The 16,129-nt window shown below is 33.3% G+C and overlaps 1 protein-coding gene across 16 annotated transcripts; it reads left to right on the top strand.

Annotated features, from left to right (window-relative positions):
- The first annotated feature begins 353 nt into the window (after positions 1 to 353).
- On the top strand, positions 354 to 11,642 carry senp6b (SUMO specific peptidase 6b). Of its 16 annotated transcripts, none has more exons than XR_012393053.1 (21): positions 354 to 403; positions 569 to 669; positions 755 to 835; positions 930 to 958; positions 1,072 to 1,137; positions 1,322 to 1,407; positions 1,494 to 1,667; positions 1,758 to 1,791; positions 3,660 to 3,812; positions 3,906 to 4,087; positions 4,306 to 4,353; positions 5,643 to 5,770; positions 5,850 to 5,966; positions 6,041 to 6,163; positions 6,239 to 6,331; positions 8,124 to 8,311; positions 8,894 to 8,952; positions 9,023 to 9,072; positions 9,176 to 9,227; positions 10,701 to 10,845; positions 10,974 to 11,642. XR_012393053.1 is itself a non-coding variant. In XM_073927798.1 (21 exons), the coding sequence occupies exons 1-21, from the start codon at positions 401 to 403 to the stop codon at positions 11,091 to 11,093; spliced, it is 2,049 nt and encodes a 682-aa protein (XP_073783899.1). In that variant the 5' UTR covers positions 354 to 400; the 3' UTR covers positions 11,094 to 11,642. The 16 variants fall into 16 exon arrangements, 8 of the variants coding, with proteins under 8 accessions (XP_073783899.1, XP_021323225.2, XP_073783898.1 ...); XR_011007052.1 differs by having other exon boundaries at positions 3,657 to 3,812; XR_012393052.1 differs by having other exon boundaries at positions 1,054 to 1,137.
- Positions 11,643 to 16,129: the final 4,487 nt, after the last annotated feature.

The following is a 16,129-nucleotide window of genomic DNA, read 5'->3' as shown; positions in this document are numbered from 1 at the left end:
GGCTTTGAGGCTCCATGGGCCATAGTTATTTAAATTTACATTTAACACAATATATTTAATTTTAAATGTTATTATATTAATTATATAATAAGTATATTTTATAATATTAAAGCACATAAAATAGTTAAAAGTACAAATTCTGGACCTTTTGGGTGAACTATCACTTTAACACTTTGCCGCCACCTAACGGCTGTAACCTCAAAAGTACCACTGAATCTGAATCTTTTTATTGAACAGATTCAAAAGCTTCGATTCATTGGGTCGAATCTAATTCTCCAAAGCTGCAGGTAACACCTGTCAATCATCAGAACGCTCGATGGCTGCATTTACGTTACGTCATGTCACGCTACGCCAAAGTTATGTTTTGTAAGCTGTTAGCAGGAGAGCTAAACACTCTAAAATGGTGAGTAGCAGAACACTAATAAAAGTGTAACGTTAGCTAAAGTTCCCTGGTAAATCAATAAATATTAAAGTCACCTGCGAATTGTTTAACAGGACCTTTTCTATTTAATTTAATTTGGTTTATCTCATTAAAATCAGTGTTATGTTTGTGTTTCTTTTCGATGAGGTTCGTCCACTTGGGCAAAATCGTAAAAACAGTTTGAAAGTCAAACCTCTGAAGGGAAACGCCACCGGACTCAACCTGCTCGGGATGAGAACAATACTGGCGTGAGTGTTTTACGAGTTAAAACAGCAATAATTACTGATTTATCGTAACACTTTATTAATGAAATTATTTTCTTGTGTATTGTAGTAACCAGACTCCGTCACTGGTCAAAACGAAGGGCAAACGCTTCATCTACGCACTGCAGTCCAGTTGGATGAAGGAATCAAGGTTGCAGTATCAGTAAAACAACATGTTTAAAGGAATAACTGTTGGCCTTATCTAATGGAAAAAAAGATTGGTGACTATTTTTTTTTTTAAATAGGACAGACCTTTCTAACAGTCAGTCTATAGGTAAGTTCTTTCTTTCTTTCTTTCTTTCTTTCTTTCTTTCTTTCTTTCTTTCTTTCACAAATATTTTAATTAATTTAAACTGTATCATTACTGAGATGTGTGTGTTATTGAAGACAATGAGACCACAGATGTCCTAAAACACAGTGTGAAGGACACTCAGTTGGAAGATTTTTATTCAGGTAACGTACATGTTTTTTAACTGATTTATTTATTTATGTATGTTTTGCCTTTTATGAAGTAGACAAAAGAAATAAATGCGTATATGTAAAAATGTAACAAAAGCAAAACATGTATGCAAGTTTTTCTTTTTCGTTTTGTAATTTCATGTATTACAGGTTACAAGCTTTTTTTTTCGCATAACAGATATCTTGGATCACAAGAAAAGCACTTTTAAAGAAAATGACAACACATCTCTGAAAATTCTGCGAAAATATAGAATGAGAGATGAGGTATACAAAGATAGAATGCAGTAAAACACAATCTCTTAATATCACTGTTCGTTTAAGCTTATGTGATTTTCTTTTTTTTAACACAGTTTGGAAACCTCAATCCTCGTGTTAAAAGAAAAACCCCAGCTGCAAAAAAGAAAGAGCCAAACAGTCAAATCGCACAGAGGCTGAACAGTCTAATGCTCAACATAAGATGTCTCAAAGTTGGGACCTTGACCAAGACATTCGCAAGATCTGGCTCTCTGAGCACCCAGTGCACTGTAATATTGATTAGAGGTTTACTGAATTCATAATGCATTGATATGGATATTTGCATCTTGAACGTTTCAAATGCTTTGTTTTATTTACAGTTTACAGTGGATTGCATTGAGATCAGTTCTGAAGGTAAGCCAGACATTAAGGTTTTAAATAATTCAGATGTTTTATTGATTAATATTAAAATGTTGTCATCATTTACTACCAATATGTCTTTTTTGATCTTCTGATGTGTTTACTCAAAGGTTTCAAGATTGCAAATGTTTAGGGAAAAACAATCTTTGTGACTCCAGTTGTTTAATTCCAAGTTCAGAAAGCATTGAAAATGCTTAATCGTTGCCACAAAAAAAGTCCTTATTTTTATGATCTTATGTCCTGGAAATAATCACTTGTGCATCTCAAAGAGTAATGCTTTATGAAAACTTTGTATGTGATTTTATTAAATATTTATATATATATATATATATATATATATATATATATATATATATATATATATATATATATATATATATATATATATATATATATATATATACATATACATATACATACATATATATATATATATATACATACATATATATATATATATATATATATATATATATATATATATATATATATATATATATATATATATATATATATATATATATATATATATATACATATACATATACATACATATATATATATATATATACATACATATATATACATACATATATATATATATATACATACATATATATATACATACATATATATACATACATACATATATACATACATATATATACATACATACATACATACATACATACATACATACACACATACATACATACATACACACATACATACACACATACATACATACATACATACATACACACATACATACACACATACATACATACATACATACACACATACATACATACACACACACATACACACACACACACACACACACACACACACACACACACACACAATTCACCTATACCACATGTTTTTTACTTGTGGGGGAAACTGGAGCACCCGGAGGAAACCCACGTAAACACAAGGAGAACATGCAAACTCCACACAGAAATGCCAACTGACCCTGCCGAGGCTTGAACCAGCGACTTTTTTGCTGTGATCGTGCTACCCACTGCGCCACCGTGTTGTCTATTATAATATTTGTTGTTGTTGTTGTTTGTTTATTACTATTATTGTTGTTGTTATTATTATTATTATTTATTATTTTAAAAACACAGTTTTTTCCTCACATGATCGAAAAGAAATCTTTCAGTTTTTAAACAGCTAATGACACTACATGTTTTCTACAAAAAAGAAAATGTTTATGCTTTTTATGCATTCATTGGAGAATTGTGTATTTATACGATAAATATATGCAAACATTTGTTTTGAGTACATTGCGATGTAAGCATTTCATAATACCTTAAACTTTCAGATTCAACTAACACCTCCGAATGCATATTTAAATATGCTGAAAGTCATGAAAACCAAAGCTGAATCATAAATAGGATTGCACAATATTGAGAAAATATTCAATGTTGTTGAGTATTTCGATAACTATATATCTCTTGCTGTAACATTTACCTAGAGAACTTTTTATTTTTTTGCTGTAATTAAAAATATTTTATGATCATACTAAAATGACAAAGTAATTGATTTTTATTTTCAAACTACAAAAAAAAAAAAAGTCTGTAGGTCCACCTTTGGGCCACTTAAGCCAATAGTAGAACAGCACCTCTTAGGGGAAGTGGTAGTTAAGATAGTAATACCACATCTAATTGGTCAAATTTGGATAAACAACTTATGCATTTAACACAAATGCTTGAGTTATAAATGAAATGTAATTTATTAGACTTCTGTGCTTTACAAATATTGCATATGCTATCATCACAATAACTATATATTGTACAGCCTAATTCTAAATATGCAATGTAATGAATATAAAAGTTTCTGTTTTCTTTCATTAGCAGGACGAATAGAAGCATCAGATATTGTTGCTTGTGAGTGGTGCACTGTGCCACGGCTCCCGGCCCTTTTTCTGCAGACCACGTATGAAGCACGTCTTCATCTGCAGGTCCAGCTTGACATGCTTGAAGATGATTCAGAGCACTTTCAGAACAAGAGTGAGCCGCTATTGTGGAATGGTTCATGGTGAGATTTGTTCTTGCTTGATTTGAGAGTTGGATTATGTAAAATGGTTTCTATTGTCCCCTCAGATGAAAAGGAAACTTGTATCGTCCTCATCTTTGAGAATGAGCTCACGCTCCCAGAGCAAATCATACTTGAGGACATATTTACAGAAATCGGCATGCGTCATAACATCAGTGGCTTTCTTGTTAAGTTGCCATTTGAAGAAGCCAATAACAAACTGAAGGCGCAGATCTCTGCTCAAAAACAGGTGGGTTAATCATTTACTCACTATTATGACGTTCAGTTCCTTTTTTATTTTAGAAAGTCATATGGCTACAAGTGAACTTGTGTAAGCCATTCATAGATCAAATACATGTTCATTTATTGGTGAGTAATGGGACAATTGTTTTTTTTTTTTTTTTTAATTCTTAATATGACTGTCAGTTTTTATATATACGGTCTAAAAATGACTGTGATTGTCTTTAGATTGCTATGCTTCATCTCGAAGAGGATGAACTTCCTGCCTCTAGTCAGGTTTCTTAAACTTTATATTTCCTTTCTTTGCCTTCCCCCTTGTTTGTTCTTGCACTTAATTTTATCTTCTTTTTACTAGACATTTACTTTTACTTTCATTTGATCATCAGATTCTGCTTCTGTCATTTTATTTACTACTTCACTTTACCTTTTCATTATTTTTTTGTTTTTTTTTCATAATTTTTTTTGTTCCCTTTTTAAATAATCTTTTCTTTATTCATTTCTTCACGTTTTAACTTTCTCCTTTTTTACTTTAATTCCTGTCATTTTGTAATTAAATTTAAAAATATACATTTTCTTTTGCATTTCCTCAATTTACATCCTTGTCTTTTTTTTTAAATTCAATTTTATTTATTCAGTTTTTTTTTATTTACCTCCCTTTCCTTTTTTTTGGTGTCATTTAACTGAAAATGCACGTCTTTTGACTTCCTTTTCTTTTCCTTCCTTTTTTAAAGAACATTCTCTACTTTCCTATAACCATTACTACTTTATCCTTCCTCTTTCCTTTTTTTTCTAAATTTCTATGTTGATTTTCCACTTTATTTGTATTTGCATTTACATTTACATGAATTACTTTTCCCAGTGACGGGCAGCGCTGCGTAAAACTTGTGCTGGATAAGTTAGTGGTTCATTTTGCTGTGGCGACCCCTGATTAATAAACGTTATTAGGTTGTTCGTTTTTTTTTACTGAGCGTAAATTCAAACCGTTTTCCTGATGACGTTTGACGGTTGCCAAATTAGTGAAATAAATTACCAAACTACCTAATACTATGTCCATTATTCCACACTTCATTTTAACAGTTGAATAAGTGCATCATCCGGGTATTTAAAGTGCGCTTATTCTGTTTAGAGTTTTCAGTGTGAACGCACTACTTACACTATACTACAAAATAGCATAGAATAGGGCATAAGTATGCGAATTGGGTGGCATTTATACTGTATAGAGCATACTTTTCTAACGACCGAGTAGTACATTTAGATTCAAATGCAGTACCTACCTACTACGTAATGGGCAATTTCAGACTTAGCCATTTTCTTTCACTTCCATTTTACTTGCCTTATTTGCCTTGGTCTTTATTTCCTTCTGTCATTTTTCATTTGAGTTTCCTTTCCTGTTTAAAAAAAAATAGTGTACCTGCTCCTTTACTATCCATTTCCTATCCTAATTTTCATTTCCTTTTTACTGTACTTTTTTCTTTTCGAAAGTTGAGTCTGTGAGCAACAAAAGCAAAAAAAAAAGTGCCTCCAGCATCATTTTCAGTTGTTTTCCTCTTTCTCTCAATGTTCAGCGAGCCTTGATGCCATTTCCACCTTCTCCTGATGCTCCCCGACATGAAATTGCAACCCTCAGCATCTCAGACAGTGATGAGAATGATTTGATGGAGGGCCATTCATCACCTGTACAGGATCTCAAAAAGTCAGTTCACAGACCTAAATGAATGATCAAGTGTTGCGATATTAGATCTAGAAAACCTCATCTCTCTATGTTTTTGCAGACTGCTCGTGTATCCCCCTTCTCCAGCAAAGGGTGGTATAACTGTCACGGAAGAAGACTTTTACTGCCTTGATGAAGGGGAATTTTTAAACGATGTGATAGTAGATTTCTATCTAAGGTTAGATTTGTAGAAGTGGCTATATATTTTAGTCTGTTGTTTCTGTAATGACATGCATGTTTTATAATGAGCAGGTATTTGGTCTGCAAGCAGCAGGAAAAAAAGGATACTACCCAGTACCATGTGTTCAGCTCTTTCTTCTTCAAGCACCTCACTCAGGGAAATCAAAAAAGGCATTCAGGAGCTACAAGTTTATCGTATGTATAAAATATAGACTTTAACAAATGTATTTTAACTATGATTAAATTAACTATGTTAACGCTGTTCCGCAGCCCTCAAGAGTGTCGACACGACAGGGTGAAAACTTGGACCAGGAATGTAAACCTTTTTGAGAAGGACTTTGTGTTTGTCCCCATTAATCAAATGTGAGTCTTTTCACTAAGCTACACATCTTGGATTTCTGGCTGGGGTATGCAGTATTTGCGATCTATAATTCTGTAATTTCTTTTGTGTTTCCATCCTGTTTCAATTCACTAAAAAATATGCTAGGTTACACTCAATTTCTTTGTTATCCCAACACAAGTCCATTAAGTTAACTTAACTGTTTTTACAAACTTAAGTGAATTAAACTTAAGTGGATTGAACCCCCCCCCCCCCCCCCCCCCCCATAAATTTTATTGCTTCAACTTATTTAAAAAGGGTTATTTAAACAAGAAGTAGCAAAAGTAATTGTTTTGAGTGATCCATGAGACCTTCGTCTATCTTTAGGGTAAAAATTAATTAATATATTTTAGATGGGCTCTCTCCCGTTAGCAGGGCAAGAGGGGAGTTTGAGCTCGATGAACTCCCAAAGCTTATTTCTGGCTAATGACAGATAAAAAGATGGCTAGGGAGAGATATAAGGATTACTAAGAGTTCAACTATGATGCCAATTAAGAATGTTCAATTTTCTTAGATTGCATGTTTTTGGACTGTGGGAGGAACCCGGGGGAAACCCACGCGAGCACAGGGAGAACTCCGCACAGAAATGTTGACTGGTTTATTTGGGACTTTACCTGTGACATTCTTGCTGTGAGGCAACAGTGCTAATCACTGGGCTGCTGTGTCACCCAATCTAGAAAAAAAGGGTTGGGAGGGAGATTCTTCAAGACAAATATACTTGGGTAAGAAACTCTGGTTATTTATCGTGAGTTAGGAATCGTCTGATTGGTGAATCATGCGTTAGCTAATGTGAGACTAGCCATGGAAAATCATAAGCATGTGATCCAATTGAAAATAGTTTATGAATAAATTTCAGTTGTTGAGAGGCATTAAAACCCAGGAACTCAGGACATAGCTAAACTGTAATCAAACAAAGTTCCAAAAACACTCGTGCTCAAAAAACAGAAATATGACTTTGTTCATCTATGCCAGAGATGCCCAAACTAGGTCCCACGGGCCAAAATTGGCCCCTTGTATCCTTTGATTTGGCCTGTCAGATAAAAAATGCCTTTGATAGAGATTCTCTTTTTATTTTAATGTAACTGATTGTTTGTTTTTGATTTATTGTTGAGCTACAAAAAAAGCAAACTGATTAAATGTTGCAAATGAATCAGATTTTTTGTCACTTAACACATAAGGGAGAAGGCAGAAGACATCAGTGTGCTAATCAAGGCAAAGGCAGGTTCAGCATGACTGGTGTATTCGGCATTGAGCTCCATTGTTTTATAAATTGATTTTTTTTAATGGTTTTATTGTAATAATTTTATTAAAATAATATACATTTTCAACTAATTTTAATGCATTAGTACATACGGTAAAAGTAATTGTTTCTATTTATTTTGAAGTATCATAAAATGAATTGGGAAATTACCCATGGCAACTTTAATGTTATTCAGTTTGCTATATTTACTTTCTCAATCAAGCTTAGATTTTGGCCCATCATAGGAAAAAGTTTGGGCACTCCTAGTCTAGACCTTCCGCGTTAGGTCAGAGTGCATTTACAAAATGACATTGCGCTGCTGATTCTAATGGTTTGAGTAAATAATTAAACTGTAACTAAACAGGTCTACTAATTCTTCAAAAAAAAAACAATATTGAGATAATTATATATCACACACTACTTATTTATTTGTCTTTATTCATTATTTAGTGTTCTTGCAAACATCTAGGTTGTGTAGGCTAGGCTTAATGAAGAGCATGCTTAATGAGAGCCCCTTGTGTACAATGTCTCCTCAGGTCTCACTGGTACCTTGCTGTCATCTGCTTCCCTGGCCAGATTTCACAGACCAGTGGTTTGGATCTTTCCCTCAATGAGCGAAGACATTCAAGGCAGTATCTTTGTGCTCCATCTCCACCCAATCCAATGTCCCTCTTTTACTCTCCTGAATCCTCAAAGCAGCTCTCCAGATGGAGCCAATCCATAGGTAATTTAGAAAACCACTCCGGTGCCAGTTCAACACGATAGCGTACTGTAGATAAAAGACAAAATCTGTGAGATTCATTATTTCCCACCAGCTGTGAGGGATGATTTGACTATTTTAAACTTTCATTTGGGAAAAGTTGAATTTTCGGCAGTCATTACTCCTAGTCTTTGTCATATGATTTTTCAGGGATGATTTTAAAGAGATGGGACACCCAAAAATGACTCACTAAAGTTATTCCAAGCCTGTGTAATTAGCTCCTTCTGATGAACACTAAAATATATTTAAAAGTTGTTAACCATACAGTTATATAAGAGATTCCACAAAGCAATGAAGTAATAACTGAGCACGGTGTGCATGATCCTCTCAAAGAGTCTCATTAACATGAACACTTCCGAATTAAAGGAGATAAAGCACATTTTTTAATATACTCTTATGATACTGATTTGATTCTCCAAGAAACATTTCTTAAATCTCATTGTTAGAAGCAATTGTGCTGCTTAATATATTTATAGTGGATGATTAATCTTTCTTTCTGTAATTAAGCCACAGCATGCCTCATTATGTCTATTTTCTCCCCCTTAGATGACTTGGACCAGAGCTTTGAAATACTTTCAGATGACGAGGCTGAGGATGACTTGCAGGTAATGTGAGTTGATCTCTTTCTAGATCTTAAAAAAAATGTAAGTATCAACCTTTTTTTCTGAATTACAGGTGGTGACAAACAGATCGGTGCTAAACCGTGGCAGTGATGTGTCTAAAAAGTGAGTCAAGAACATTTTCCTCTTCCTCCAGTGCCTTTAATCGTCACCAGATGGCAGTAACAGGTCGAGGAAATGCCTCATTGTTAAAACTCTGTGTTTGTAGGCCATGTATCCTCATCATGGACTCCCTCACCTCCAGTGGAAGATCATCAGAGGTGCAGATACTCCAACAGTAATTATCTTCTTCTGTTTCAAGTGCTTGCTTTTATTTTTGCACCTGCACTCTAATAGCAGGCAGTCGTTTCTATTGTGCTCCCCGCATGCTGCATTAGGCAGCAGAGGTCACCAATTAGCGCCTGTTTCCAATGTCTTCTCAAGGGGGACATTTTGTTGGTTGGAAAGCCAAGTCTGGCACTGGACCATGTTCAGATCTCAGTGGTAATGTTTGTGCGCTTGATGGAATAGTTTGTTTACATCAATTCCAAGGACGCATAGTTGACGTACAAATCTGGTTAAATTACCAGTGTTGCATTTAAAATGGCAGAATACATAATGTTTAACACACTGGCTCACTGGTGACTTCTCCCAAAGCGAGTTCCCCCTAGGTACAAGATTAGGCAGTCTGCCTTGCCTTCAATCTCACTATTACAGAGCTTGTCCACTAAACTGGTTGGAAAGGTGAAAAATCACTATTATTTGGCATTTAAAGGTGATATGGTTAAAGATTTAACATCTGTGTAGCTTTGACCCCTACTTAAATAATAGCTCAAGCATATAGTTTAATCCTAAATTGTGTATTAATAAAGTTTTTTTTTTTTTGGAAAGAATGTGCACAGGGCATTGGAAAACAAGGAGATCTGTTTGAAAATGGTTGCTTGAAATCATTTGAACGTTTACAACAGCAGTGCGATATACCTAGATCCCAGTTTTTCCGATATTTACAGTTAAGACATTTACTCTCTATAACTTTTGCTTCTATTGCATCGCTTCCTGTGTCAGCAGATGCTCGCTGTATGATATTATCAATATATGGATTGGGCCATGGAGCATCCATATACTACTCCTGGTTGATTTAAAGTCTCGGTGATGGAACTTTACAGGCTCTTAGGAAAATATGGGAGAGAGATTTGAATCTGACATTTGATGACGAAGAGTGGCATGGAATTTTAAGTGAAGTTTATTTACAAACTAATTTCGAGAGGATCATGTGCTTATAGGTCCTGCATTATTCAATTTATGATTAACCAATCAGACTATTCCTAAGCCACTATAAATACCCTAAGTTCCATATAACAGCCATCTTCATTTTCAAGAATTCCCCCTTCCACTTCTACTCCTCCTTTTCCTAGATGGGTGGCACGGTAGCCTAGTGGTTAGCATTGTAGCATTGTTAACACTTTAACGTCGTAGTTAGGGTTTAGTTTGGGTTGGGTTTATTAATAGGGTAAAATGTTGATTCTTTACAAAGTTGTATTCTGTATTCCATTGTGAAGTTTGCCTGAGAATCAATGAAACTGTTAATCTTTAAAAGTGTTAATACAATACAATATTTATTTATAAAGCGCATTTAAAAAAAAAAAAAAAAAAACACTGAAGTTGACAATGCATTCTCACGCACACAAATGAAACTCAACACAAGGCAATGTTGTCATTCTAGTCACTTTATTTTTGATTCCTTTAAATCTAAGGTACTTGCAAGAGGAATGGAGGGTGAAAATGGGCTCTCAACAGAGTTTTGAAAAGATGCATGGATGGAGTCCCATCGTCCCAAAGCAGGATAACTATACAGACTGCGGTATCTACCTGCTGCAGTATGTGGAGAGCTTCCTGAAGGTATTTTACAATGGGGGAATCTAATTATTGTCTGTTTTGTTGTAAATGGTTACATATTTCAACGTTGTTGTTGCTTTTGGTTTTGTGTGTGCGCTTTTGTGTGTGTTTGTGTGTTTTTGTTTATTCAGGACCCACCTCAAGCTTTTCATCACAACATGGACTTGAAAGGCTGGTTTTCACAAAGAACAGTAAAAAGGAAGAGGTTGCAAATCAAAGAGCTCATTCTCAAACTACACAGACAACAATAAGATTTTTTTTTTCATCTCCAACTTATTATTACCACCTGTAATTCAGAAATAGGGTTATTCTTTACTGTATTTTTGAAAGCTAGAAGGTTAACTCGCATTACCTGCATGTCATTCTCCGCCTTGTCATCTGAAAGTATGCAGAAGCTCTTGTCTAAGTCATCTAAGAGGGACAAAATAAGGCATACTGTGGCTTTAATTACTGTAAAAGATTAATAATCTCCTAGAAATGTTTTAAGCAGCAGAACTGTTTCTCACAATGAAATTAGGAAATGTTTCTTGGAGAACCAAATCAGTATATTAGAGATTCACCCAAAAATGAACTGTCATCTTTGACTGCCTTGGTATCCCAGCTGTACTCTCCGTATTATACAGTTATTATTTATTATTATTATTTAAACTCTTGCTGATTTTTCTTGCTGCTTTAAATGATTCATATAAAAATGAATTTAGAAAAATGAGTTCTTTGCTTTGTAAATGGATGATTTGTTGTTGAAAGCAATAAAAGTAATATCTATTAATAGAATGTATTAAAATAACTAGATGCTGAAATCACATCTGAGTTTTATTTATTTTATTTTTATTTCAATTTTTTTGGTGAAAACTCATTTAAACATTTTTGACATTTAGATTTAAAAGTGCAGTATTTCTTCTCCTATAAGGAAGTGCAAAAAGTTCTGCAGGTTTCTTCAAACACCTTTGTTCTGGTGTCCCCTTGGTCAGCCAAACGGTGAGTACAGTGTAAAACTCGGACCATTGGTCCATTGGACCGAGGTGGGTTGTTAGCCCCACAATAATGCTCAACCCCCAACCTGGAGGACCAGGACATACACGCATACACTACAAACAATTTAGCTTACCCAATTCACCTATAGTGCATCTCTTTGGGCTTGTGGGGGAAATCGGAGCATGTGGAGGAAACCCATGCCAACACGGGGTGAACATGCAAACTCCACAAAGAAATGACAATGAAACCAGCGACCTTCTTGCTGTGAGTGCTAACCACTGAGCCACCATGACACCCCTCTTAAAATGTATTGCATTTCAAAAACTTAAGTTTTAGACTTTGAAAAGACTGAAATTCACTGAAGAATTGTGTTGTAGGTCTTAAATGCTTTTGAACAGGTCTTAATTTTGCTTTTGTCCAAGTAAAGCTACTCAATTAATCCTGTATAAAATTTCATTATTAATGTTCTTAAAAAGTCTTTAATTTTACATAATGAAACCTGCAGAAACCCAGTGAAAACCTAGTAACCATTACCTTCCACAAATTTAGTTTTTCCTACTATGAAAGTCAACGCTTACCCGTATCTAACATTCTTATAAATATCTGCTTTTGTGTTTAACAGTGAAATAAAGAAACACTTGAATTACTTGAGGGTGAGTAAATACTGAGTAAAGTTTAATTTTAGAGCGAACATTAAGGAAGATTCATGTAAACGAATAGTTGTCATGGCATATTAGAAATTATATATATATATATATATATATATATATATATATATATATATATATATATATATATATATATATATATATATATATATATTACTACTGCCTACAGTATAAATGGGAGAAGTCACAGGGAGCAATATGGCAAAATAAATCCTGTCTTCTAAACAAAAAAAACAAACCACAATCAGATTGTGTTGATTGTTGCTACAGCTGTTGTTCTAAAATCTTAAAAAACGTTAATGTTCTAAGATGTGCAATTAGAAGTAATACTACATTTAAATGCTTTTTTTGAGCATAAAAAAATAACATTTGTCAGTCTTTGTTATTTTAATGTACTCTGCTCAAATAAGAAAACGATGTATGGCAGTCTTATGACTTCCAAATACGAACAGGTACAACATGATCAAAATAGCTGAAATGGACCTTTTTCTTGGACATTTGTTGAAATTAAGATCTCAAGTATGCGTAAAATGAATAAAATTCAAAAGTGTGTCTTATGCATATTCGAAATGCATTTGTTCCTCCAGACTCGCTTCTGTCTCTGCTGGAGGACAGATATTTTTTTTCGGCCGTTCATGCAGATGATCAGATTGGCGTCCTGCACGATAAAGACAGATGACCGTCTGCCTCCCAGTACTCAAAATGAAATGCTTGATGTATTTCTGTGTTCCACCCTGGGCAAGGATTGTCGGACGGTAATGCACCACCTGATCTCTTTGTACATCAGAGTTATGAGATTCTAGACAAAGGGAAGCAAATACAGAATGTGAGAATTGTTCATTTTTAGGCCAGATGCAGCAGGGAAAAACTGCTATTTTATACACCGGTCGATTTAGAGATTTTGAACTTTTTCATTAAGTGTTTTTATATTCAGTGAAGTAGAAAGAAAACATCTAACATATACGCTTAAATTGTTCTTTTATTGCACTTTATCTCTTTGTGTCTTTGGATTTCAATTACTATACTTTTAATGAGATTTTTCTGGTGCACTGAGCCTTAAATCTCTGCTTCAGGGTTTTATTAATATCTCTATTCTGAAGGTTCTTAGAGAAGGATTTGTTCAAATATACTTAAATTTACTATAAAACACATTTTATACTTTTTATTTATTTATTTATTTTTTTCTAAATTAAGGAGTAATTGAGATTCCCAAACTCTTATTTAGGACATTTGTCGTCTTATAATTTAGACTTTTGTTGCTTTAATTTTTACTTAATATGTTCATGTAAAAATTTTTGTGACTTTTTGGCATTGTTATTTATTTATTTTTTATTTCTTTTATTTTTTTGCATAAATATGGGTTACAAGTATTTCGTTAATTTTTACAAATAATTTAATTGGGTCTAGTTTATTTCATATTTGTAATAGTTAACGTACATTTTTACTTCATCACTATTAGGCGTCATTTTTAACTAATTTCTGTTAAAATAAATTACGAATTCATACTTTTTTTAAACACAATTACTTGTCAATAGACTTTTTGCCATAATTCATGTTTCTATTTCATAAATCAGTCTGTCTGTCATAATTAACACAAAAAAGTGTTCTAGTAAACAACAACGATTCTTGTTCTTGGGCAACACAAAAGTATTAGCCCTCAAAACTAATTCTTTTTCAAATATTTCCAAAAGGATATTTACCTAATTAAAAACATTTTCACAATATTTTCTATTACACTTTTAGATTTTTTTTCTTTTAGTTTGGCTGAATTAGAAGCAGTTTAAAAAATAAAAAATAATAAAAATAATAATATTAAGATTTATTTCTCTTAATTGGCTACAGAACATTTCACTGTTATCCAATGACTTGCCTAATTAAGTCTATGAATTGCAATGTAATCTGAAATATGAGTATCTTATGAAATAACAAGTAAAATATTATATATGTGTTTTTAGAAATTAGTTATTAAAACTATTATGTTTAAAATGTTGAAAAAATCTGTCCTATAAACAGCCTTTACTATTTGAAATTAGAGCTAACAATTTTGTCTTAATGTGTAGGTTGTGTTTGTTAACACTTCTAGATGTGACTTGATCAAAGGTTCAGGTTTTTGTACTAGAAATATATGTAAATTCGTCCATATAATTAAACATTCTTATTTTCACATTTAAACATGCCATTTTAACAGACCTGCAATATGAGAAATGTTCGGTGTGTACTTTTATTATTATATTATTACCCATTCATCTGTGAAGTCTATATTATATTGGCTGGCCAAACTGAATATGTGTGCTAAGATGCAGTAGTTACAGCCTTTAAAGGGTTAATGTGCGTAATATAGTGAAATATGAGAAGTTGAAGCAAATGAACTATATCTGCAAGACTGTACAGTTCATTAAAATTCAAAGTTCAAAAGAAAGCTTGTATCATTTGATTAACTTTGAAACCTTGAAAAAGACCACCTGCGAAGGCCTCACCTTCTTTCCCCTCTTTTGGGATTGGCTCCCTGCTGTGTTCTCCATATGAGGAACTCGCTTTATCTCCTTTAATTCAGAAGTGTTAGAGCTAATGAGACTCTTTGAGTGGATCATGCACTCCACACTCAGTTATTACTTCAGTGCTTTGTGGAATTACCCATCTGCCAGCAGGCCAGCAGCATATGGAATGAGGTGTAATTTAAGCTCAAATGTTTTTGAGGGATTGGTTACCGTTTGAGGTTCAGGAAGAGCTGAATACATATGAATGTGTTTGTATATATTTGAGTCATTTAAGTAGTGGCTATTTAAATGGGTAGCAATCAAATTAGTTGAATCATAAAACATATTAAATGTGTAGTGACTGATTTATAATTGGGTTGTTTTTGGTTATTAAATGCACCCTCTAGAGTTTATAGTGCATATAAGTAGCTTCAATTATTAAAGCTTTCGATAAAACAATATTTTCAAGGTCATTAGTCAGTTTATTTTGCAAATTTACCTGGACAAAAGCTGTTGCTTATAGCCTTTTAATTCATTTACCGATGAGTCTATTTTTGTTTTGTTTTTACATTTTAATTCAATTTAACAATGTTTTAATACTGGAATTTGTTTAAAACTTTTCTTAGATTATTCCAGGATTGTTATGTCTGTGGATGTTGGATAATCTAGTAGCGCTGTCAGGGTGGCATATTCTTGATCGTGTTTTTTTTTTTTTACTACAAATAGTACATATCTATATATTTCATTTCGTGATAAAACATACCAAAATTACTTGCAAGTGTAGAATGTTGTAGATTTTACTGTAGTTTTTAACAGTATTTTTGGTAAAGTTATACACAAATAAAATTAAAGTGAAATGTTATGTTTACATCATGAATACCTTAGTATCACAGAGTCACTAGTTTTTTTAATAGTATTAATTACTTTTGTTGCACAGGCATATTTTTTGGCATTAAATCTATTGTATGGCTCTTTATTATTGATTTTGTGCTACCATAAGTATATCAAAACTATAATGTTAGTTATGTACACTCACTGGCCACTTTATTAGGTACACCTGTCCAACTGCTCATTAGCGCAAATTTCTAATCAGCCAATCACATGGCAGCAACTCGATGCATTTAGGCGTTTAGACATGGTCAAGACGATCTGCTGCAGTTCAAATTG

Source organism: Danio rerio, chromosome 17 (genome assembly GCF_049306965.1).
Source record: "Danio rerio strain Tuebingen ecotype United States chromosome 17, GRCz12tu, whole genome shotgun sequence".
Lineage (NCBI taxonomy): Eukaryota > Metazoa > Chordata > Actinopteri > Cypriniformes > Danionidae > Danio > Danio rerio.
Note: the sequence above shows the minus strand (reverse complement) of the source record. Positions and strands in the feature narration are given on the sequence as shown.